Source organism: Carcharhinus amblyrhynchos, chromosome 4 (assembly GCF_965287045.1).
Source record: "Carcharhinus amblyrhynchos chromosome 4, sCarAmb.v2.hapA, whole genome shotgun sequence".
NCBI classification, from domain to species: Eukaryota; Metazoa; Chordata; class Chondrichthyes; order Carcharhiniformes; family Carcharhinidae; genus Carcharhinus; species Carcharhinus amblyrhynchos.
This window is the reverse complement of record NC_137327.1, coordinates 91,033,653-91,059,846: the sequence shown is the minus strand read 5'-3', so window position 1 is coordinate 91,059,846 and position 26,194 is coordinate 91,033,653. Positions and strand designations below refer to the sequence as shown.

The 26,194-nt window shown below is 41.3% G+C and overlaps 1 protein-coding gene across 3 annotated transcripts in view; it reads right to left on the bottom strand.

Annotated features, from left to right (window-relative positions):
* dlg3 (discs, large homolog 3 (Drosophila)) overlaps positions 1 to 26,194 on the bottom strand; it is a 496,785-nt gene that overhangs the window by 405,634 nt on the left and 64,957 nt on the right. For all 3 annotated transcript variants that reach the window (XM_080187527.1, XM_080187526.1, XM_080187525.1), the window contains exon 3: positions 10,460 to 10,596. In XM_080187527.1, coding sequence (XP_080043653.1) covers positions 10,460 to 10,596 — 137 coding nt within the window. The remainder of the gene's footprint in view (positions 1 to 10,459; positions 10,597 to 26,194) is intronic.

Sequence of the window (26,194 nt, the reverse complement as noted above, 5' to 3'; positions counted from 1 at the left end):
TGGTAGCTTCTAAATCTGTTCTTCTTGTTCTAACTTACATTTTTACGATAAGTATGGTGCCTGTTTTCTTCTAAACATTCAGTAACACAAGTGCAAAAAATGCATGTCATTTGGAATTATAAGCTTGCTTAAGTCTTTTTATTCCAATTTATGCCAATCTGTGAATAACAGCATGCAGCAGTTCACAAATGTTTTGGTACAAGCATGGTTCTTGCCCAGCTATGGTTCTGATAAAACAAGTGTTTTTTCAGTGCTGCACAAGTTTCCAGTGACAAGCAACTCACATGTTTTAAAAACTGATAGAGCTTCATTTCTGCTTCAATTTGAAGCCAGCTTATTTTTTTCTTTTATTCTCTACTGATTTGACTACGCAGTCAGATGTAACCCAGTCTCTGATGACACCCTACTTTTGTATGGATTTGCTGTTTACCTGACTAGGTACAGGAGGGGGTAGTGGATATTGGTGCTGAAAAGGTTTTTAACTTTCCCTGCTGATAAGTAACAGAGTGGGTGTACAGTTAAAATGAAGCCATCCCATTTCCCTCTCCGGCCCCACCAATTTACAATTTCAATACAATTTGTTTGGCCAGTGGATGAGGCACCCACCAAACTCAGGTGTGAACCTCATCTATAAATATGAATTGGGATCCAATGACTTCAGTAGAAGCCCATTGCATTTTAACAGTGACCTGATAAGGGAAACCATCATGCATTTCTCATCAGCCTCAGCAGGTCAGCAGCTGGATAAAGAAGGATAAAGAAGCCCTGCAGGTAAGTGAAGAACCTACCCCTGCAGAGCCAGAAACACTCTTGTAGTACCCACAGGAAAATGTTTGGTATCTTCCTGCTCAGAAAGGATAGTAGGACTAGGGGGCATAGCCTCAAGATAAAGGGGGGGCGGTTTAGAACAGAGTTGAGGAGGAACTTCTTCACTCAAAGGGTGGTGAATCTCTGGAATTCTCTGCCTGTTGAAGTGGTGGAGGCTGCCTCACTAAATATTTTTAAGACGCGGGTTGATGGGTTTTTGATAAGAGAGGGGATTAAGGGTTATGGGGAGAGGGCGGGAATGTGGTACTGAGCCACGACAGATCAGCCATGATCTTATTGAATGGTGGGGCAGGCTCGAAGGGCTAGTTGGCCTACTCCTGCTCCTATTTCTTATGTTCTTATGTTCTTATTATCATTTGCCTGGGATCTCTCCCACCTTCCTTCCGGAAAAATCCTAACAAAAACCGCCCCCTGCCATTTAACTGGAAACCAACTGGATGCGAAAAACAGCTGCTCTGTGCTCTCTTCCCACCTGGTGGACTGGCAGAATTTAGGCCCATGAGATAAAATATCCTAGAAATGATACTCAGGCTTACGAATGTGCTCTGCACTCACCCAATGAATATGCCTGTCTGAAGGCCACTGGGTTAAGACTGATACATTGGATGCTAAATGTCTAATATTGTTTCCATTGCCATTTTAGAGATTTTAGCTCATGACAATACTTGCTAGCATAATGAAATGAATCTTCTGACCATGTCTTCAGCTGATGAGGCATTCTTCTGATGAGTAACTGCAGAGTTCAGCAGTGATATTTCTAGAATGCTGTTGGCTGCAGGTCACCTTAACATTCTTTCCGATGTGTCCAAGCAGAAGGATTCCTTCTGGCATTTCCCAGGATTATGCTAAATTGGCCACAAATCTCGATTGCCCACCATGTCAGAACAGAATTTGTCTGTTGAGAAACGCTTGATTTTCAGTTGACAGGATAATTTTGTAAGAAACATTCATTAAGGGTAAGTTTTTGCTATTTTTGCTGAGTTGAAAGAGAATAAAGCAATTTTTCATTTCAAACCCTAGCAATATTTCAAATTCATCAAATTCATTTCTGTTTGGACAATCAACAATGGCTACGTTTTTGAAATTAATTCCTAGATTTAATTAAGACTAATAATAATAAAGATAAAGAATCTTAAGAATTAAACATTTTTAAAAAATCTTAGTTATGAATGTGTGCATGTACAAACAATTAATTTAAAGATGGTACAGGTACCTGACCTGTATCCAGAAAGCTCGGGACTGGACCTGGTCCGGATAGGGGAATTTTCAAGATTTTGGGACCCAGAAAAGGGGTTTGAGACCTGTATTTATATCCAGAAGTCATACAAAGAGAGAGCACATAACACAGAAGACTTCTGTAAATCAGTGCTCAACAGCCAGCATTTATTTAGTTCCACTTGACAAAATGGACAGAGTTAAATCAGACCTGGAATAATTAAACCAGCACTAAAATCAGGAAGTGACTGGACTTTACTTTTTTTCCAGGTTAGTTATATGTGAACTGCATAGGTGTGCAAATCATTTATATTTCCTCTATTGCTATTAGAGTTTGCAAACTTTATACATGACCCACGTTATCTAAGTTTCTATAAATTTCCAGACTGAGCTAATCACCATGGTAGCAGTATGGGAAGACCAGAGCACTGAGATGATTCAAGTCTTCCTTGGCTGGTAATTGTTAAATAATTGAACATTTTCTAATTTTGTTTTGCAATTAGTTGCATGGTTTGGTAACAGATATTTGTGAAGGTACGTAAAGAATGGGTGATATGTCCCACTGACAAAATAGTTTCAAAAAATAAAACGCGGTAAACAAAGATACAATACATTGACAAGTTGTCACTTTGATAACCCAATTAGAGGCTCAAAACCAATAAATAAAGAAAAATTAAAAGGTTTTTACCAATTTGCAATCTATCATACACTCATTGCTACTGTTGCTATATAACTCCTTATCTAGTCATCCATTCAAAAACACTGCCCAAAAAAAGCAATGAAACATTCAGTTTTACATTTTTACCATTTTCCATCTTTTGCCTTGTTTTCCTTTTCCAGGTATTCTGTGATGCAATGTTGACACATCAAGAAAAATATTTATTTCAACTTTGTATTGTTAGACAAACTTCTATGAGTAAATTTCAGAGAATTTTACCAAAAAACACAGAGCTATATAATCATTTTTGGCTACAAAATTAATTTGCAACAACTCTGTACTAAATGATCCACCATCTGGATTCAACATTTTCCATCTCTCCGCTGTTAAATACATCTGCAGAATCATTCAGACCAACAGAAGAGGAATTCTGGATCTGTTTTACATCATATAAATGTTACGTTCACAACATTTTTCTGGCTACCAAATAGGTTAAGCACCACTGGTAGCTAATGCACTCTCTACTTACCTATGGACATGACTCATTAGATGATGATTTGTTTCCTCTGTCAACTGTAAGGATCACATATCACAATAGTTTTTCACAGTTTCAGCTATTTTCCCCCTACCTGAGAAGTTTAACATCAATTGCATTCAGCAGTATTCATTTGACATCAATTAAACTCAAAACCAACCATTTCACTATCCTTTAACCTTTATCTTTACCTGTGGGACCTGTCACTTGAATTTTTTTTTTAAATCCCAGGCTATGTGGCAGAGAAAGCCACCATTGTCTTCGGCAGATTCCACGCCCCTTTTCGCACCCAACACCAGCTTTTGCCAATGGCCAGGACTTCCCCGAATAATGTCATCAATTGCCCAAAACCACTGCACTCAAACATTTATGATCGGCAACATCGCTTAAACATTCAGACACCAAAGAATTTATTCTCCATATTTCTGAATCTTGATAGCTTCAAACATAATGGGGGCGATTCTCCCAAAAAAACCTGAGTGTCCAAAAGTCAGAAAAATGGGAGATTTTCCCGTCCGTTTTGTGGGCATAATTAATTTTTTGAATCTCTGGCACACTATGCTCCACAAATGCCTCAGGGGGATTCATGCCGGTAAATGGGGCACGAGGCCTCATCCCGCTGGAAAGGCCAGCATCAACAAGTTGAGCGAGGACACACACACACCGCTGGGCACACACACTCAGCAGGCCTGGAAGCGAATGTGAAACTTATTCTTGTTGGCCCCAGAGTGCAATTTCACGCTGGTGAGTCAATTAATGGCCATTCAATGTGAAACACGCTCTGTGAAAGGCTGAGCACTGCCAGGGAAGGTGAAAAAGCACAAGCAGGAAAAGGAGCTTGAGGGATGGTAGTTCTAATGAGTTCCTTCAGCGCTTACAGCCACTGCTGAGCTGTCTCAGGTAGCTGCTGATGCATGAGGTATCAGTCAAAACTATGCCACTGGTGTGTAGGCAGCACAATCCCACATAGACCTCAGTCCCCAAACACACTTGTTAATATTATTTCAGCCCTGACTGTTCATCCAGCCCTGGATTGAGGTTGCAGCTAAAATGTAAAGGCCACCTGGCCAATTAGCTCACCCAATGCCCTCTCCGCAGCCTCTCCCTATTTTCCCTCCGCATCTACTCCCCTCTTTCCCCACCGCTCCACCAGACCTCCATTGACAGGGATTGGCTGGAAGTGATGTTTTCCATCCAGCACCTTGCAGAGCTCAATTTGGCATGGGAGCAGCAAGGGCGGTTAGAATAACTAGGGGAATTTCACAGTAACTTCACTGCAGTGTTAATGTAAGCCTTACCTGTGACTAATAAATAAATTTTAAAACTTTAATAATGTCAGTATAGAGAAGGTTGGGGCTGGGGAGGAGGTCGGGCAGGGTCAAGAAAGGTCAAGGAGAGCTCCTGGAAAATAGGGAATGCTCAGAATTCACCCGCACTGGTGGGATCCAAGGCCTGAATTTAGGAGAGAGTGGGGTATGGGAATATTTGGGGGCTGATGGGAGAGAGAGAAAGAAAGTGTATGGAGGCTGGAAAGAAGAGTGCAGAGAGTCGAGACTGGAGAGAGAGAGGGGGAGAGTTTTGTGGCTGGAGGGCTAGAGGGAGGAGAATTTGCAGGCTGGAGGGAGACGGGGAGAGTTTGGATGCTAGAGGGAGAGGAATAATTTGGAGGCTGGAGGGAGAGGGATAATTTGGAGGCTGGAGGGAAGGAGGAGAGATTCAAGACTGCAGGGAGAGAGGGGAGTTGAGTTTGGAAACTGGAGGAAGACAATGGAGAGATTTTAAAGGCTGGAGGGAGGTGGGGACTGTTTGAAGGCTGGAGGGAGGGGGAAGGGAGATGAGACTGCAGGGAGAGAGGGGGAGAATTTTGAGACTGGCTGGAGAGTGGGAGAGCCAGGAGACTGGAGGGAGAAGAGGAGGAGAGTTTGGAGGTTAAAGGTGGCTGGAGAGCAAAGATAATTTTAAATAATTTATATTTGTATTGGTAAACATTAGAAATCAGGTATAGTTTTAAGTAGGTTTAGTTTAGTGTTTCTGTGGAAAGAGGGTAAAACCTATAGCTAGATTCATGCTAGACAAAGGTGTTTGTATGTGTGGGGATTGGTTCAATTCAAACTGTGATTCTATTTTGGTTACAGAAGGATACAAGAGACCAAGATATTGTTCAGGAGAATTCAAGAGATAAGTAAATGAAGTGTTCTAAGTTAAAGAATTAGTTGCAGTAACCAGAGTTAAAGTGGTTCCAGGTCCAGCCTCCATGAATGTTAATGGAAGATTAGAACTGAAAACTAACTTTTGCTCATTCGATAAATAGGCATGTATTACCACAGCTAATATGCTCCTAAATATACAAAAGTGCAAACCCCAAATCTAAACCATCCTCTGGCTCTCAACCCTAAAGTCCCCTGAGTACTGCTATATGTTGATTTCTATAAAAGACTGTAAAATTGAAGCTTCACAAAAGTCATCATACTTGCCTAGTTATTCTTTATGATAATGTATTTGCATATTGCACATACAAATGATTAGATAAGCCCTGATTTGGTCCGCTTTGTCCAAAACCAAAAGGGATATATAGAAAAACACTGAAGGCTCACTCCATTACTCACCTGCTATTTAAATTTTACAATTAAATATCTGATAGTGCTTTTTATGCTATCACTATCCAATGTGAATTGAACCCAAAGGGAAAACAGATCTAATATCTTTCTACAGCCACATTAGCTGCAGGTCACTACTTATATCCTAACCATGAACTTTCAAGTGTAACATAAGATCCATAATTTTGCAGCACAGAGTGAGAGTAGTGGAAAATCATCATCAAATTAGAATGGTTGAGGGTACAGTCTTTCATTTTCACCACACTTATTCTGATGATGAGAATATGATACCATGTGGAAATTAACCTAGAGTGAGCAATTTTCCAGCTATTTGCTTAATTGCCTTAAATATTGAACCAATTAATTTAAACAATTTAAAAATATCAAAAGTTTAGAACACTGTTTATTCGTCTGCAGATCAACATCCATAAACTTGACATTACAAGTGAAAGCAGCATATTTAATAAATTAATAATGGACCAGTCCACGCCACTCATGTAATTAATAGGTGGTGTAATTCTAAGATACAGTGCTCCTATGATTGTGAAAACATGTTTCCAGATAGCATTACTCCCCACTGGGAACTCATTCATGCATATCTCAATTTAGCTTCAGGAACAATTGCTATACATCAAAGTGAACAATCTATCTTCCCCCTGTCTTCTTCCACATAATGTGCAGTTACCTTACTCATAGGGAGCTGGGAGGAACCTACTGTCTGAAATTCAAGAAAAATAAGGGTAAATTTTGTGTTTATATATTGTCTTATGATGGTAGAAAAATATCTGGAATTGCTTCACATAGTTAATGGTTTTTGGAGAAAAGGGAGTTGAGACTGATATTCAGATGGATGTGATAGCTTTGCACCCAGAGGGTGCTGGGTGTCTGAAATTTACTGCCCAGATTGATGGTTGAGGCAGAAACTCTCAACACATTTGAAAAGTAGCAGGATCTGTACCTGAAGTCCTATAACCTGCAAGGCTACAGACCAGGCGATGAAAGATGAAATTAGAATGGGCAGCAAATTTTTTTCCCAGTCGGCAGAAACACAATGAGCTGAGTGGCCTCTTTCTGTGCTGTAATTTTTCTATGGTTCTATGTGTTTAGCAGTGTTATGCTGTTAATATTTCAAATATCAATGATCAGTGAATCTGCTTTGTTTTGGTGGTTTTGGTCAAGTGAGAAATGCTGCCAAAAATGGGTGCTGACATGTCCCAACATTACCTGCTGCTTCCTCTACTTCCCCTAGGTCTACCCCACCTATGAACAGTGGATGGTACTGTTTTCCCTCCAAAAGACACAGGAGCAGAATTAGGTCACTCGGCCCACTGAGTCTGTTCCGTCATTCATCATGGCTGATACTTTTCTCATTCTCCCATTCTCCTGCTTTTCCCCCATTACCCCTGATCCCCTTATTAATCAAGAACCTATCTATCTCTGTCTTAAAGACACTCAATGACCTGGCCTCCGCAGCCTTCTGTGGCAAAGAGTTCCACAGATTCACCACTCTCTGGCTGAAGAAATTCCTCCTCATCTCTGTTTTAAAGGACCTTTAGCCTGAGGTTGTGCCCTCCGGTTATAGTTTTTCCTACTAGTGGAAACTCCTCTCCATGTGCACTCTATTCAGACCTTGCAGCATCTTGTAAGTTCCAATAAGATCCACTCTCATCCTTCTAAACTCCAATGAGTACAGACCCAGAGTCTTCAACCGTTCCTCATAGCACAAGCTCTTCATTCCAGGGATCATTCTTGCGAACCTCCTCTGGATCCTTTCCAAGGCCAGCACATCCTTCCTTAGATATGGGGCCCAAAAATGCACACAATACTCCAAATAAGGAATGACCAGAGCCTCCTTTTGCTACCAAATAACAAAAGCCACCTTTTGCTACCAAATAAACCTGTTGGACTTTAACCTGGTGTTGTGAGGCTTCTTACTATGTTTACCCCAGCCCAATGCCGGCATCTCCACATCATTACAGTAATAGAGGCATTGGTTATAATGTTTCAAAATCCCTTAGATTCTGGAAGGGTTGCAGTGAATTGGAAAATAGCAAATGTAACATCTTTATTTAAGAAAGGAGGGAGACAGAAAGCAGGAATCTATAGGCCACTTAACCTAACATTTGTCATAGGGAAATTGCTAGAATTCATTATTAAGGGGGTTATAGTAGAATTCTTACAACTGGATCAGACAGAGTCAACATGGTTTTGTGAAAGAGAAATCATGTTTAACTAATTTATTAAATTTCTTTGCAGAATAAACAAGCAACCCTGGAGACAGAAGAACCTATAGATTTGGTGTACTTTGGATTTCCAAGTACACCAAAATGATAAAATGCCACATCAAAGGTTGCTATACAAAATGAGAGTTTATGGCACAAGAGGGTAACATATTAGCATGAATAAAGAATGAGTTAGCTAACAGGAAGAAGAATAGGGATAAATGGGTTATTTTCAGATTGGAAAGCTGTAACTAGTGGTTGTCAAAAGGTTCAGAATTGATCAGGCCTGAACTATTTACAGTCTATATCAATAACTTTAGTAACGGGACTTGATATATGGTTGCCAATGACACCAAGAGAGGAGGGAAAGTAAGATGCCAAGAGGAGGGAAAGAGTCTACAAAGGAATATGAATAAGTGAGCAGCTAAAAAGATGGCAGGTGAAGTATAATGTGGGAAAATTTGAATTTGTCCACTTTGGCAGGAAGAATAGAAAGGTGATAAACTATTTAAATGGAGAGAGATTGGAGAACTTAGTGATATGGTGAGATCTGAGTGTCCTGATACATAAAGAACAGAAAATTAGTATGTAAGTACAGCAAGGGATTAAGAAGGCAAATGGTCTGTTAGCGTCTATTGCAAGAAGAATAGAATATCAAAATAGTAAAGTTTTACTGCAACTGTACAAGGCATTGGAGAGATCACATCTAGAATACTGTGTACAGTTTTGGTCTCCTTATTTGAAAAATGATATAAATGGATTAGAAACAGTTTAGAGCAGGTTCATTTAACTCATTCCTGGGATGAAGGGCTTATCTTATGAAGACAAGTTGAACATGTTGGGTCTTTCCCCATTGGGGTTTGGAACAATGAGAAGTGATCTTATGGAAACATGTAAGATAACACGCAAGAAACATTTGCACCATACAAATGCCAGGCAATGACCATCACCGATAAGAGACACTCTAACCACTGTCCCTTGACATTCAATGGTAGTACTTCACTGAATCCCCCACTGTCAACATTCCTGGGATTACCACTGAACAGAAACTCAACTGCGCTCATCACATTAACACTATGGCTACAGGAGCAAGTCAAAGGCTAGGAATACTGCAGTGAGTAAATCACTTTCTGACTCCCCAAGGCCTATCCACCATCAACAAGGCACTAGTCAGCAGTGTGATGGAATACTCCCTCCTTGCCTGGATGGGTGCAGCTTCAACAACACTAAAGAAACTTGACACCATCTAGGACAATGCAGCTCATTTGATTAGCACCACATCTAGAAACATGCACTCCGTCCACCACCGACGCTCTGTGGCAACAATGTGTACTATCTACAAGATGCCCTGCAGCAATTCATCAAAATCCTTAGACAGCACCTTCCAAATCCATGACCACTTCCATCTAGTTGGACAAGGCCAGCAGATACATGGGAACACCACCATCTATAAATTCCTCTCTAAGCCACTCACATCCTGGCCTGGAAATATACTGCCATTCCTTCACAGTCGCTGGGTCAAAATCCTGGAATTCCCTCCCTAATGGCATTGTGGGTCAAGCTTCCACACACCTGATGAAGGAACAGCGTTTCCGAAAGCTTGTGGGTTTACTATCAAATAAACTGGTTGGATTTTAACCTGGTGTAGTGAGACTTCTTGTTGTGGGTCAACCCAGTGCACGTGGACTGCAGAGATTCAAGAATGTGGCTCATCACCATCTTCTCAAGGGCAACTAGGGATGGACAATAAATGTTGGCCAGCCAGCGACGCCCATGTCCCACCGATAAATTAAGAAAACATCCTGAGGGGACTTGATAAAAGGATACTGGGAGAATGTTTCCTCTTTGGGGGGAGGTTAGAACTAAGGAATACAATTTAAGAGTAGGTGGTCTCCCTTCTAAAATAAAGATAAGAATTTTTTTTACCTCAGATGGTCATTAGTCTGTGGAATTCTCTTTCCCAAAAAGCAGTTGAGGCAGGGTCATTGAATTTATTTGAGTTGGAAAGATTTTTCACAGACACAGGAATCAAGGGTCAAGGAATCAAGGAGCAGGCAGGAAAGTTGACTTGAAACCAATCAGATCAGCTATGACTTATTGATGGTAGAGCAGACTCAAAGGGCCCAAGCCTATCCAGCTCCTAAGTCTTCCTAGTTAAACACTGCTGCCACTGTGTGCCGGTGATGGATGAAAGACCTTTCACCTGGGTGAAAGACCTTTCCATTTTTACATCAATCAAGGTTACAGCCAGTTGATTTCTGATGAAATGTTTACACCTGAAATTTTAATCCAACTGTTCTTTGCACAAATGTTGTCTGGCCAGTTAAGTGTATCCAGCATTTTCTGACAGATTTTCGGCATTTGCAATGCTTTTGCTTTTTGTATAGCCAATTGAGGTACTCACTTCTGGGCTGAGAAGTTCAATACTTGTAAATGCTGATGTCCTCCCCACCTCAGCTGAGGACAGGTTGCTTGCTACAAGGTTCTGATCAGTAGATTTCAGTGCAGCAACTAAGGTCACTTCATAAAATTCTTGAATATCTTTAAAAAGAAAAACAGAAAACACGAATCATAAAAAAATCTTGAAAGTCCAAAGATCTCACTTGCAGGTTTTTACATTAACCCCTTATCACCTGAAAAATAAAAGATACCATGACGTATATTCCTTAGCGGTGAATTTTGTGCTGAATTTGCAGTAATATTACATTTTACCATTCAGTGTAACTTCTCCCATACCAGCTCAACTTTTCTCAGAGCAGACTGATTACATATTTATGGTACTCCCAGCGCTATTTGCATCTGCTAGGGACAATTTGCTCAGAGTGGGGGTGTCGTGGTATAGAAGGAAAATCCTTGGTTCAGGAGTTGCAAAGGAAATTTTGTTCTCTGCAACAATATGGCACAAGGCATTCTGGATCCACAAATGGGAAGATATAGGCATCAACACTCCAAGGCCAAAGGCTGCCTGACATTTCTGTAACAATCCTCTTCATCATATTTGTCTTCTGTTTCAGAACAGAGGAACATGGCAAGGACTAGAGGACATTTCTTTGGTTCCAAAGCCCAGTTTACAAGTCTTCTAAAAACATCAGAAACTTAAAGCAATAACTTAACTTGACATTAAAACTATTTAATATATATTTAAATTAATTTTAAATGTATTTTACAAATGCTTACAGCTTGCTTTGAATCCCTTTGGGTCAACTCCACAATGCCTCTAGTCAATGCCTATTGATTATAAGCTGCTATATCCAGCTGGTGATCATTAGGTTGCAGGGGTGGGAAGCGGTCCACCCCACACTACTGTTTAGTGTGTGTGTTTGTTTGCTTTGGGACAAGGTTATGGCAGTTACATGACACTGAACAGAGGTTGGAGGAAGACAAAGGAAAATCTTGTTGCAGCTTTCCTCCTGCTAATACCTTGGATCTCCTGAAATTGGAAATTCTCCTAGCCTTTGGGAGCTGTTTCCATGTTTATGTAATAAGATTTTGGCACTTTCAGTCTAATACACCCCATGGGTGCAATCTTACCACTGCCAGGCAATGGGCCAGGCGAGCCGATAAGATTGCAAGACAGTCAAAAAAATCAGGTTCGCGCCCGATTTCTTGCCTCTTGTGATCTTATCGGTACCGGATAGCTGCAATGGTGCCTTCTGCTGCTAACATTCGACTTTTGGGGGATTTAGGCCCTGCCCACTTCCCCTCCTGGCAAATTTCAAGTTTGTCAAGATTTTTTTGCCAGTTAAAATTAAGCTGCAAGTTTCTCCCATTTTCCCTCTTGTTTGGGACTTAGAATTTTTTTAGTAAGATCGCCTCCCCCAGATCTTTTATAACAGTTATTGAGAAGTTCAGACATAATTATTTGCATCTCAACAGTGGTAACACCCCAAACCCTCTTTCTAAGTCATCCTCCTCTTAGTATCTGATTTGTACTGTATTTAAAATAAGCAGAAAACAAAGAACTGACCTCAGTTTTTGGATTGAGCCAACTGGCACCTTAACATATATATCTAAATTAACCTATATTGCTTTGCCTCCCCATTTTTGTTTTGTCTTTTTTCTGAGGAACATGTTCAGGACAGTTCAGCACATTCATGGATTATTCTCATCTTCACCTTTCATGACTGGGCGGCATGGTAGCACATGGTTAGCACTGCTGCTTCACAGCGCCAGGGACCTGTGCTCGATTCCCGGCTTGGGTCACTGTCTGTGTGGAGTTTGCACATTCTCCCCATGTCTGTGTGGGTTTGCTCTGGTTTCTTCCCACAGTCCAAAGATGTATGGGTTAAGCTGATTGGCCATGCTAAAAAATTGCCCCTTAGTGACCTGAAATGTGTGGATTAGTGGGTAAAATATGTAGGGATATGGGGGTAGGGCCTGGGTGGGATTGTGGTCAGTGCAGATTCAATGGGCCAAATGGCCTCTTTTTGTACTGTCAGGTTTCTATGACTACTCTAGGTTCAGTTTATCAACTTACAGTATGCATGTTGTCTGATCAAGTTGTATTCTTTGCTACCTGAAAGTTGGCTTGCTTTTTCCGAACTTCAATCAGAGAGTTCTGTGCAGTCAATCAATCACCTAATATTCCTTTTGACAGGATCTTTATTATACATTATACAGTTCAGAATGTTGACATGTTTCACACTTTATCCCTCAGTCTCAAAGCACATTAGTAAATGCCTCACAATGTCCTTCATGTTCTAAAGCCAAACTCCCTTACATTGCTTTTTGACATGTAGAAGAAGCCAGCATTCATCCACTTTTTGGTAGAGTTTATGTCATGACTCCAGAGACTCAGTAAACTATGAGACATTTCCTAAAAAGTGATTTCATTGACTCCCGTCAGATTGGTCTGCAACTGTCTGTAGGCTTTCAGATACCTTCCTGGAGATCCTAGTTTAAAAGGTGAGAGAAAGGGAGGTCATCCTGTTTTCCAAAAATTAGCAAAATATTATCAGGACCTACATACTCAAGACAAGGAGAGAGAAAGCAGAGCAACATCCTCTCTAGAACTTATATTCAATCAGGCAAACACTTAAAAGAAACCTGACACGAACATTACAGTTGAATGTGGCTCTTTATTTCTCCAACCCTATCAATAACAACATGTTCAACCTCCTCTCTAATTGTCTGATCAATTCTCACTCCTGTAACATATCTAATCAAGGGCACACTTTACCACCTTTCATTCTCACACCAAACACACATTCAGCTCTTGCTTGCTGCCTTCACAGCGGCTGCCAAAAGCATTCTGATAACAATTTCAGATAAGGGACTGCTCTCAAGATTTATTCCTCAGTTCATATTCCAGTTACCTGCTTTTCCTTCTACACATCCACAACCTACTTGTATCTTACTTCTCTTTCGCTCTCAGCACATATATTACACGCATAAGCCCATAATATTTGGACTTTGCTGACAAAAGCCATTAATTATCTCTCTCCGTCTCCTCCTCAAGCCTATATAGCAGAAACAAACAAAGGAGAGCAGGAAGACTAAGGAAGCATGCCACATTCCCAACCCCAAAACCATGACCCTTATTTATATGCAGTATGTGATTACGGTGATGTATCGGTAATTTTGCTGGACTAGTAAATCAGCAGTGCAGGTGAGATCCAGCAGTGATAGTGGGACAGTAAAGCAGTTGACCTGGAAGTCCTCAACATTGACTTCATAAACAATGCAGTCTCATGGCATCAAGTCAAACATAGGAAAGGAAACCTTCTGCTAATTGCCACCTACTGCTCTCCCTCAACTGATATATCAACACTCCTTCATGTTGAGCACCACTTGGAAGAAGCACTGAGAGTAGCAAGGGCACAGAATGTACTCTGGGTATAGAATGTCAATACCCATTGACAAAGAGTGGCTTGATACCATGACTACTGACTTAACGGGCCAATTATTTTGTTTTTTATTCATTTATGGAATGTGGGTGTTGTTAGCTTGGTCAGTATTTATTGACTATTCCTGATTGCCCTTGAGAGATGATGATAAGCTACCTTCTTGAGGCACTGCAGTCCACGTGATGTATGTACACCCACAGTGTTGTTACTGAGGGAGTTTCAGAATTTTAACCTAGCGACAATAAAGGAAGGGTGATATATTTTCAAATCAGGATGGTGAATGGCTTTGAGGCAACTACAGAAGAAAATCCCACAACACCAGTTTAAAGTCCAAACAGGTTTATTTGCAGCAAAAGCCGCAAGTTTTTGGGACAGCTTGTCCCTTCGTCAGGTGGCTGGGCGTTCTGATCTGTTTACCCCAGTCCAATGTCAGCATCTCCACATCTTTGAGGCAACTCCCAGGCGGTGGGTTGCCATGCACTGGATACCCTTATCCTTCTGCATGGTAGAGGTCATGGATTGGAAGGTGCTGTCTAAGGATCATTAAAGAGTTCCTGTAGTTCAGCTTATAGATAGTACACACTCTTATCACTGTGCGAAGTGGTAGAAGGATTGAATGCTTGCGGATGGGTTGCCAATCAAGTGAGCTGCTTTGTCCTGGACAGTCTCAAGCTTGTTGAGTGTTATTAGAACTGCGCTCATCCAGGCACGTGGAGAGTATTCTTTCACATGCTTGACTTATGCCTTGTAAATGGCTCACAGACTTTGGGGAGTCAGGAAATGAGTTACTTGCTGCAGGAATCCGAGCCTCTGACCTGCTCTTACAGCCACAGTATTTATATAGCTAGTCCAGCTCAGTTTCTGGGCAAAGGTAACCCCCAGGTTGCTAATAGTGGAAAATTCAGGAGTGATAATGCCACTGAGTGTCAAGGGGTAAATAGTTAGATGTTTGCCTTGCATTTGTGTGGCATAAATATTACTTGCCACTTGTCAGCCTAAGCCTGGATTTTGCCCAAGTTTTGCTGTATTTGAGCATGAACTACCTCAGTATCTGAGGAGTCATGAATGGGGCAGAATATTATATAATCATCAGCAAACATCCCCACTTCTGACCTTATGATGGAAGAATGGTCGTTAATGAAGCACAGAAAATAGGTGGACCACTCCCCTGAGGAATTCCTACGGCAATGTTCTGAAAGACATATACAGCAGCGGGATCCTCCAATCATTCATGTTAGTGGGATACTCTTGTCCCGCTGCAGTGAACAGGGATTTGGCTGAGCACCAAATTCTCTGTTCTTTCTGGCACTGGCAGTGGGGTGTGAATGGCCAGAGAATTCCAGCCATGATCTCACTCTCATTAATCTACCTGTCACAGATGTATCTATTCATGACAGGATTGACGGAAGTGACAACCACACAGTCCTTGAACCACAAATTGAAGTGCTGCTGAACATAATATACCTCCTCTAGTGTTTCCTGTTGTGCATTCAAAAACAGAACAATATCAAACAAATGCAAATGAAGGTGACAGGTCATAACAATTCAGGGGAGGCAGTGGCGTAGTGGTATTGTCACTGGACCAGTAATCCAGAGACACAGGGTAATAATGGTCTGGGGACTCAGGTTCAAATCCCACCGTGGCAGATGGTGAAATTTGAATTCAATAAACATCTGGAATTAAAAGTCTCATGATGACCATGAAACCACTGTTGATTGTCATAAAAACCCATCTGGCTCACGAATGTCCTTCAAGGAAGCAAATCTTCAATTTGCATGTGAATCCAGACCTACAGCAGTGTGGTTGACTCTTAACTGCCCTCAGGGATGGGCAATAAAAGCTGGCCAGTGATGCCTATATCCCATGAACGAAAAAGAATTCCATGCTTGTTCAAGAAGAGGCTTGTTTTCCTGTTCATACGACTGGTTTGTAAAATTGGTTCATAAAAACCCCTGATGGCTTGCTCAATTCTGAAACTTGCAGGTGCAACATGTACACATATAGTGAAAAATAAACATTGTACAGTTCTAAAATACCAAAGCCAGTGATTTGGGGGGATGGAAAGGCAGCCCCGAAGGAGCAGCTGCTGGCTCCTTTCCCTGGCATGTAATGCCACACCATGTAATCCATCTTTTCCAAATCAGGAGAGAAACAGAGAGGTCAGAAGATTTAGATGAAGAGGTGAAACAGGAGACATAAAAGAACTTGTATTTACATAGCACCTTTCAAACATCTGGACATATGAAATTCCTTCACAATCAAGGGTCAAACACTGCACATAGAGCATCACCAAGATGTTGATCTATGTAAGTTTGTGTGTGTGTTAAATTTTGGGCCGATTTTGCCATTTTCATTCTAAATGCTGAATCTGGGCGCAATTCAGATCCAACTTGGAAACCTGTTTTAAGGCGTCTCCATATGCATATAGTCTGAAAAAAAAAATCGCAGGTCTGAGATGCACTGTGGGTGGGTATATCGTGCCTGAAACGCTGCTGCTCTGATTGGAATCTTCAACTGTGCATGCGCAGTGAGAAAATAAATTTGAAAAAACACATCCCTGTCATATCACTACTGGGCCGCAAAAAACAGATAATGCAGCCTGGGAGTGAAAAGTGGGAGTGATAGCCCCCATAGACATCATCCCACCCTCGCAACATTACTGTCCCCCTTATCCACCCATTCCCCGCCCCCACTACTCAGGCCGATCACAACCCTCTGCCCCCCTTCTCCCCCCACTGATCGCCTGCAGAGTAGCAGCAGACCCCCCGTCCCCCCAACCAGAGATCCACCTGGCCTCACCCTTCCCCGCCCACCCCGCCACACCAGAGAGCAATCAGGCATCCCCCCACCAGAGATACAGCTTACTCAGCTCCCTCTCCCCCCACCAGAGAATAATCAGGCCTCCCTCCTCACCAGTGACTGATCGGGCCTTCCCCCCACCAGATACACATCTTATCTGCCTCCCCTCCCCCACCACAGACACATCTGACCCGCCTCCTCCTCCCTTCCCCCCTCTCCCACCAGGGAATGATCTGGCCCACCTCCCTCCCCCCTCCACCACCGACCTGAGTCAGAGAGCTGTTGGAAGCTCTGAACTTACCTCTTCAGAAGCTGGAGCGCCCAAAACAGACCTTTGCCGAGCATGTCTATTTTGCGCTGAATCTGAATGCGTGAACATGGTGGTAAAGGGGGAAATGCTAGTAAAGTTGGGCGGGCAGCTCATTAATTCAATTTAAATGGATGCAAATGGCATTTAAATCGCCTCTGCATAAACATTTTTCAGACAAGATAAGATATTTATACTATTGATAACTTTTTCTTTCTAGTCTTTATCATGTAGCTGCTATCTCTACTTTTCCTATTTTTCTTTTCAGTCTGTATATTTCCTTGCTCTTCTATTTTGCTTTTGTTCTTTCTTCCTCCTTTACATTTCTGTTTATCACCTTCTTTCCAACTGCTTTCTCATTTTTGCTCCACCTCCAACTCTCCAAGAGATGCCAGTCAGTCTGAACTACATTCAAATATTTAAGATCTCAGAACCTTGATGATAGTTTATTAATTGGGTAATGTATAGTGCAGTGATCCACTGAGGTACAGGAATTGCATGAGAGGTGAAAATGTTAAAAGGTTTCTAGTTTTACAGTGATTAAACATTTAACTTTGGACAATCTTCAAGCATCTACAGAGCATCTATCACCAAAATCTGGTACCATCCTGCTTGTCAGAAATAAACAATACTTTAGATGTAATGAATAATATGGGGTTTAGAAAATACAGTGACAGATGTTTCATTAATTATGCCAGTGCAAAACTTATCTCTGTCATCTGGCACCATCATGTGGACAAAAGATGTGACAGCATCCATAGCATGTTTTAAATAAGGAACAGAGTGAAGCGGACAATCAGGAAAATATAAAACTTCAAATGCTAGTTTTATGAAATACACTCGTCCTAGGATTTACCCACTGAGCATACTTAGTGTAGTGTGTGTTGGTGAGTCAATTATAGATCAGTTTCAAGGCGATTTGTCTGCCATAATGGGAATATGGTCTCTAAATGGCCTCCCTGCTCTGTTAACTCTGCCAAAGCAATCCAGTGCCATTTTGAAAACGGCTTTTCATTAAGTTAAGATCTCATGGTGTTAAGGGTAAGATCCCAACATGGATAGAGGATTGGCTGACTGGCAGAAGGCGGAGAGTAGGGATAAAGGGGTCTTTTTCAGGATGGCAGCCGGTGGCTAGTGGTGTGTCTCAGGGGTTGGTGTTGGGACCACAACTTTTCACAATGTACATTAACACTTCGGAAGAAAGAACTGAAGGTTAAGTTTGCAGTTCATACAAAAATATGTAGAGGGACGAGTAGTATTGAGGAAACAGGGGGGCTGCAGAAGGACTTGGACTGGCTAGGAGAGTGGGCAAAGAAGTGGCAGATGGAATACAATGTGGAAAAGTGTGAGGTTATGCACTTTGGAAGGAGGAATGGAGGCATAGACTATTTTCTAGATGCTGAAATGCTTAGGAAATCAGAAACACAAAGAGACTTGGGAGTCCTTGTTCAAGATGCTCTTAAGGTTAACGTGCAGGTTCAATCAGCAGTTAGGAAGGCAAATGCAATGTTAGCATTCATGTCGAGAGGGCTAGAATACAAGAGCAGGGATGTATTTCTGAGGCTGTATAAGGCTTTGATCAGACCCCATTGGAGTATTGTGAGCAGTTTTAGGTCCCATATCTGAGGAAGGATGTGCTGGCCTTGGAAATGGTCCAGAGGAGGTTCGCAAGAATGATCCCTGGAATGAAGAGCTTGTCGTACGAGGAACGGTCGAGGACTCTGGGTCTGTATTCATTGGAGTTTAGAAGGATGAGGGGGGATCTTATTGAAACTTACAGGATATTGCGAGGCCTGGATAGAGTGGATGTGGAGAGGATGTTTCCACTAATAGGTAAAACTAGAACCAGAGGCACAACGTCAGACTAAGGGGACAGGTGTGAGGAGGAATTTCTTTAGCCAGAGAGTAGTGAATCTGTGGAACTCTTTGCTGCAGAAGGCTCTGGAGGCCAGGTTATTGAGTGTCTTTAAGACAAAGATGGATAGGTTCTTGATTAATAAGGGGATTAGGGGTTATAGGGAAAAGGCAGAAGATTGGGGATGAGAAAAATATCAGCCATGATTGAATGGTGGTGCAGACTCGATGGGCCAAATGGCTTAATTCAAATCCTATATCTTATGGCTTTATAAAATGTCAAAGCATCATGTGTTGCAGGCGCTAGATGAATTACAATATGGTAATTGGTTTTTGGGACTCCAGCTACCACATTAGGTGCATAAGTGCACATTCATACCCTCATTACCGTCAAAGGCGATTGTACACAAGAGGCCTGGCCAAGTCAAGTTTTATACTGACCTAGATCTTGAGGTCATAATGACAGTGAATCTCTCAGTGATCTTTGTCATTGTTTCTCTGAAACTGACAGAAACTTCTGAAGTCCACACCCACGCAGTTAATGCAGAAATTCAAGAATCAGTGATCCTGTGCTTCTCCATTGGGTGCGCTATTAATGTCCCCATAGATTGTGATCAATTAGAAATCACTGAACTATGAGCACTTCCCCTTTTACAGTGGAATATCATTGTAAAATGCCCCCTGAAAAAGTTATATCTCATTAATTGGATTTTTAATGGAACCCATTCTGAATCACAGCTATTGCTTAAAAACCTCCCTGATCTCGAAACACTAGTTGAACATTTGTGCAAGTCATTTTTTTCAATTTTGATTAAAAAAATCAAGTTTTTTAGCATGTTAATTTTTTTAAAGTTTGTGATATTTCAGCTTTGAGGGGGGATGTGTATGTTCACTCCATAACATTTAGAAAAACGCAAGGCAAGAGTGCATTTTACTTCCTGTTTTGCTGTGTGAGAATTCTTCAATATTATTAGCTGCTTAGTCTGCTCGATGATATCACTTCTGTTGAACCCCTGAAGATTCCCTTTACTTGGTGCCAAGTCTGAAGCAATTGCAGGAAAGGAGAAATCCACACTGCAGAGGTCGCTATATCTTTTTGGGCCATGTTCTTCAAGGTCTGCAGCAAGCATTGCTGCTTTGCCACTGACAACAAAATCCGGAGTAATGTTTTTGTGGCATCAACAAGAGGAGCGCGCCATTGAATGCAACTAATCTGGGCTACCGCAGCTTGGCAGTTTCTACTTCAACAGTCATGTGCCTGCTTCCACTCCTTCTCCACACTTACCTTGTTGATGACCCAGGGTGGCCTATATTGGCTAGCCATAGTTTGGCAGGCTACCCAATTACTGTCCTGAAAATGAGGCCACTGCCTCAAAATCATGACTCCCATTTCACCATGGGTGAAAACCGCACTGGCAGTTTACTATAATATCGAGGAATTGGAATTGCAATGCTGCAAAAGTACAGATTCTTATGGGAACAACAAACAGCTGTTAGAACTACCCTCTCATGTCTCCAACAGAAGAATGAAATGTCCGTCTCAAGTACCTTCATAAATGGGAGGGTGGCAAAACAAAATTTCTGATGCTATTGCAGAAAAATTCCTCCTTTTCTGAGGAAACAGTTACTTTTTCCAGATATGTTAAATGAAAATGGCAATTCTGTGAACAAAATTATGTAGTCACACCACACCTGTAGCGCTTTTCCTTTCACATTTTGCAAAGCGCTAAGTACCACTTAACCAGAATAAATGGCATTAATCTCAAATCCTGCTGTGAAGTGCACTAAATCTGTATTTGATGCATTGACAAAAAATGTAAAATCTGTTGAATTACCCAGAAAGTGCATTGCTGATGAAAAGGCAGTCCTAGGTCTAAAGGATAGGCCCAACTTAACTCATTCAAAACCCATGTACTCACACAGAGTTAAAATCAGGTCAATCATATTCCTCTAGTTAAAGAGATTTGGTTCTAATGCAGCAGGCTATGATGTGCTTATTTTATAATTATTTTTTAAATTCAAATTGATAGCTGGACTATGTTTATTACTAAGACTTTTCTTATTCATTCATGGGTTGTGCATAGCTAGGCCAGCATTTATTGCCCATTCCCAACTGAGAAGATGGTGATAAACTGCCTTCTTGAATTGCTGCAGTTCATGTTGTGTAGGTATACTTACAGTACTGTTATGCTGTTCCAAGATTTTGATCTAATGTCAGTGAAGGAACGACGATATATTTCCAAATCAGGAAGGTGAGCACCTCGAAGGGGGATCTTCCAGTTGATGATGTTTTCATGTGTCTGATGCCTTTCTCCTTCTAGATGACAATGGTTGTGGGGCTAGAAGGTGTTGCCTAAGGAGCCTTCCTTGGTGAGTTTCTGCAGCAAAGCATGCAAATGGTACATAATGCTACCACTGTGCACTGATGGTGAAGGAAGTGAATGCTTATGGATGGGGTCACAAATAAGCAGGCTGCTTTTCTCGGATGGTGTCAAGCTTCTTGAGTGCTATTTGGAGTGGCACTTATCCAGGCATGTGAGAGTACTCCATCCTGACTTGTGCCTTCTACATGGCAGATAAGGCTCTGGAGAGTCACAAGGTGAGTTATACATCACAGGATTTGACCTTCCCTTGTAGCCACAGTATTTATGTGGCTAGTGCAGTTCAGTTTCTGGTCAATGTTAACTCCCAGGATGTTGATAGTGGGAGATTCAGTGATGGTAATGTAATTGAATGTCAAGGAGTGACAGTTAGTTTCTTACTTGTTGGACATGGTCATTGCCTGAAACTTATTTGGTGCAAATGTTACTTGCCACTTCTTGGCCCAAGCCTGGATATTGTCTGGATTTTGCTGCATTTGGGCATGGACTGTATCAGTATCTGAGGAGTCATGAATGGTGCTGAACATTGAGCAAACATCCCCACTTCTCACCTTATGATGGAAGAAAGGTCACTGATGGAGCCGCTGATGATGGTTGGGCATAAGACACTAAATAATGGCACTGGAATCTTTGGGCTGGATTTTACAGGTGCAATTCAGGAGCCCCTCCCAACCCCCTGCCCATGGGATGACAGACTATGATGTGATGATGCTGTGTCAGCAATATGATGTCATCATGCCAGTCTCAGATATTACAGAAGGCGAGCAGGCATCAAAATTGTAATTCTGCCCATCATTTTGAAGTAATCAATGAACAAGTTACTGAGCTGCTAAAGAGCCGATTGTGTGCAATTCTTCATTGTCAGCTGCATTGTACAGATGCAAGATGGGAGAACGCTTGAGAGTGCTTTACGGCAGGCATGATGAGATTGCATAAGGGAGTAAGAAGCGGATCATTACTGGGACCAAAGCTGCATGTAGCAGCAGATTCCACTGTTGATGACAGCTGTGTTTATATGTCTTCGGACTTCACTTATTAACTTTTGAACCTACAGTAAGGAAAGAAAAGGGCAGGGGGCCTAGATGTGTTGCCGTGACCTTGTCATGGCACAACCCCTCTGCCACATGATGTCCTGGCCTAGGCTCCTGATTAGGCACGGGAACTACCCCTGCTTTCACACTATAAATTATCCCCTTTCCCACTTGGCGGTTGCTAATTGGCTGTCCAACACTTAATTCATTGAGCTGAGATGGCGGGGGGAAAGTGCAAGTGGACCACCCACTTCCTGTTCAGCCTCCTTCACCCTTATGAAAACCATAAAATACAGCTCCTTGAGTCGATGTACACAATGGCTGGGATTTTATCACCACCCCCACCACAGGAATTGAGGCAGACAATGGGAAGGTCCTTTGATCTCTGGCAGGATTTTACAGTTTCGAGACAAGAAAGGTCATAAAATCCCACTGAATGTTTATCTTGGAAGAAAGAAACAGGAGTCTGTCATTTGACACAAAGTCTGATCTTCCATCGTCCTAATCTCAATTCCTCACCTTTCTCCAAATACCTCAACACCCTACTTCCTAACAATGTATCTACCTTTCAATAAATGCATTTTTCTTTAAATATATTTTATGCACAATTTTCTGGATTTACATAACTAGATATATACAAACTTTAAAATACTGGTGAAGAAGGTATTTCCACGCTTTTTTTTTCTCACTCCTAATACAAAGGTCAACCTTACTGTTGCTCCCTTTAAGCCTATATGTAACTGAGTACACAAAGTAATCAGGGATAACTTGCCCTGAGTTATTGTTGCGGACCTGGTTGCTGTCTTTATATTTAAGCAGAGCATTTCCAAAATGCACAAATCACTTTCAAATATAATTAGTATCAGTCACAATAGTTCCCTATGAAATATTCATTAACAGATAAAACATTTTAAAATGACAGTAAAACGTAGTCATTTGTAACAGTAGCTTTGAATCAGTTTATGAATGGTTAAAAAAGATGATTAGTTAATTGAACAGAAGAAAAATACCACAGCTGCTGAAAATCTAAAATGAAAACAGAAAATGCTGAAAGCACACGGCCAGGCAACAACAATAATTTATATAGCATGTATATAGTTTCTTTAAAGTAGCAAAACATCCCAAGACACTTTTCATGAGCAGTATCAAAACAAAATTTGACATCAACTATGAAGACAAAAACACAGTAGACATTCTATTTGATGACCATTTACCAAACAAATTTTGGAGATGATACAGTACAGAGCAAGGAGAAGAACAAAAGAGTATTTAGTGTTTACCGAGTTTCTGTAATTAGCTTGTCTTTGTGGGCTTTTCAGATAATGGGTAGTAGGCTCTTTTCAGTAGTTCAGTAGCATTCTAATCCTACCAGTGTTGTCACGTTTGGAATTATATAACTATTCCTCCTACAGAAACGTATTTTTTTCTCTACATCCATTGTCGTTTAGTCAAGATTGTAGCTAACTGGATTATTAGAAATGTTCCATATCTCTTGAGAATCTGCAAATCTAAGGCAATTAATTGCACAATAGATTCCAGCCCTTTTCAAACAGGTACAAAAGGCCTGTCAAAAACCACTTTGGAACAAGAAGAGGTGAGATTAATGAGAGCTGTGCAGGCAACATTGAGCTGTTGATTAATTGCCCAGAAACGTATGTTAAGTGTTCCTAACGTGTTTTTTTTTTAGACGCCATAGCCTAGCTGTTTAAAATTATGTTGATTAGAAGAATCCATGTTTGTATTTAACAATCACAGCTTGACTGGCTTCTTTTTAAACTAGAGCCAGAGAATTAGCCAATGCCAATGTAGTGGGAAAATCATTTTATCAAACCGCAACGCACAACATTGAGAAGGCTTATTAACTAAGCATCAAAACACTTAATTTTATCAAATTGACATCTTATTATTAATGCCAGTCCTCATAACATACTCATAAAATGCACTTACTTCTAATCCACTATACATACTTCTAATATGTTTATAATATACATACCTCTAAACCAATTTGACCTTATTAATTATACTATTTATAATGTTGTGAATTTACAATACGACAATAATAAAAATGTTTAAGTTGGTAACTGCTTGTTCTAAAGCGAACGATTTAAAGTTGAGGGGTCAAGGCTAGATAATTACAGATAGTTATCTATATAGTTAAAATATTGTATCTAGTGGCAACTACTGAGCAAAATGCCCACAGAATCTGGAAAATAAGGTTTGGGAAATGGCCCCAGGATGCAAAGCTTGCTAATTGGCTCAAACACCCACTCACCAAAAATAAGAAATCAAAAACCATTAACTATTGCGTAAATTATGCTGATTGGTTTAAACGTCCAGTGACAAAAATATATGTTTTCTCTTTTTTGATATGTGTTCAGCCTTAACTGTTTCTTGGCTCATTTATCTGAATATAGAATAGAATCATAGAATCCCTACAGTACAGAAGGAGGCTATTCAGCCCATTGAGACTGTACTGACCACAATCCCATTCAGGCCCTGTTCCTGCAACCCCACGCATTTACCCTGCTAATCTCCCTGACACTAGAGTCAATTTAGTATGGCCAATCAACCTAATCCGCACATCTTTGGACTATGGGACGAAACTGGAGCACCCTGAGGAAATGCATGAAGACACAAGGAGGACATGCAGACTCCACACAGATAGTGACCCGAGGCTGGAGCTGAACCTGGAACCCTGGCACTGTGAGGCAGCAGTGCTAACCACTGTGCCACCATCCTGCCCAATATACATATACATTTATATTGGTATGTGTCACAGGATGATCTTATGTGTCAAGTTTATGCAGAAGTGACAATAGCAACTCCAGCCCTGTTGACTCTACAAAATACTCTTTACTAACACCTGGAGAACTGTGCCAAAATTGGAAGAGATGTCTCACAGACTAGTGAAGCAGCAGCTTGACATAGGCATGCTTACGGCATCATATCTTAAAACTAATGTCCCAGACACCATCATTACCAACCCTGGGTATGTCTGTAACATTTTAACAGGACAGATCCACCAGAGGTGGCTGCATAGTGGCACATAGTCAGGAGGGAGTTGCCCTGGGAGTTCTCAACATAGTTTCTGGATGCTACGCAGTTGCAAGGCATCAGATCTGACGTGGACAAGGACACGTCCTGCTGGTTACCACTACCACCCTCTTTCAGCTGATGAATCAGTACTCTTCCATGTTGAACACCATTTGGAAGAAACACCAAGGCTGGCAAGGGCACAAAATGTACTCCAGGGGGAGACTTCAATATTCATCACCAAAGTAGTTCAATAGCACCACTACAGATGACTGGTTGAGTCCTAAAGGACATAATGGCTAGTCTGGGTCTTCAGCAGGTGGTGAGGAAACTAGTAAGAAGGAAAAATCTACCTGACCTTGTCCTTACTAATCTATCTGTTACACATGCATCTGTCCATCACAATATACATAGAAGTGACCACTGCACAGTGCTGAAACAGCATCTGGCAAAACTAAAAATGAAGTGTTAACTGGTAAAGCAACAACACAAGATGCCTTACATGCTGAACAATAGAACTAGCATACAATAGACAGCTAAGCAATTCCACAACAAAGATCTGAGCTCTGAGGACCCATCACATAATTGTGAATGGTGGTGGACAATTAGACAAGTAACTAGAGAAGGCTCCACAAATATCCCCAACCTCAACGATGGAAATCAGTGCAAAATAGAAGACTGAAATATTTGCAGTCATCTTTAGCCGGAAGTTCTGAATGGATATCCATTTCAGCCTCCTCTGAGGTTCTCTGCATCACACAGGCCAGCCTTAAGCCAATTCAATTTGTTCCACATCATATCAAGAAAAAGCTGAAGGCACTGGATAAGGCAACATTGCTACAATAGTATTGAAGACTTGTTCTCCAGAATTAGCCAAACCCCAAACC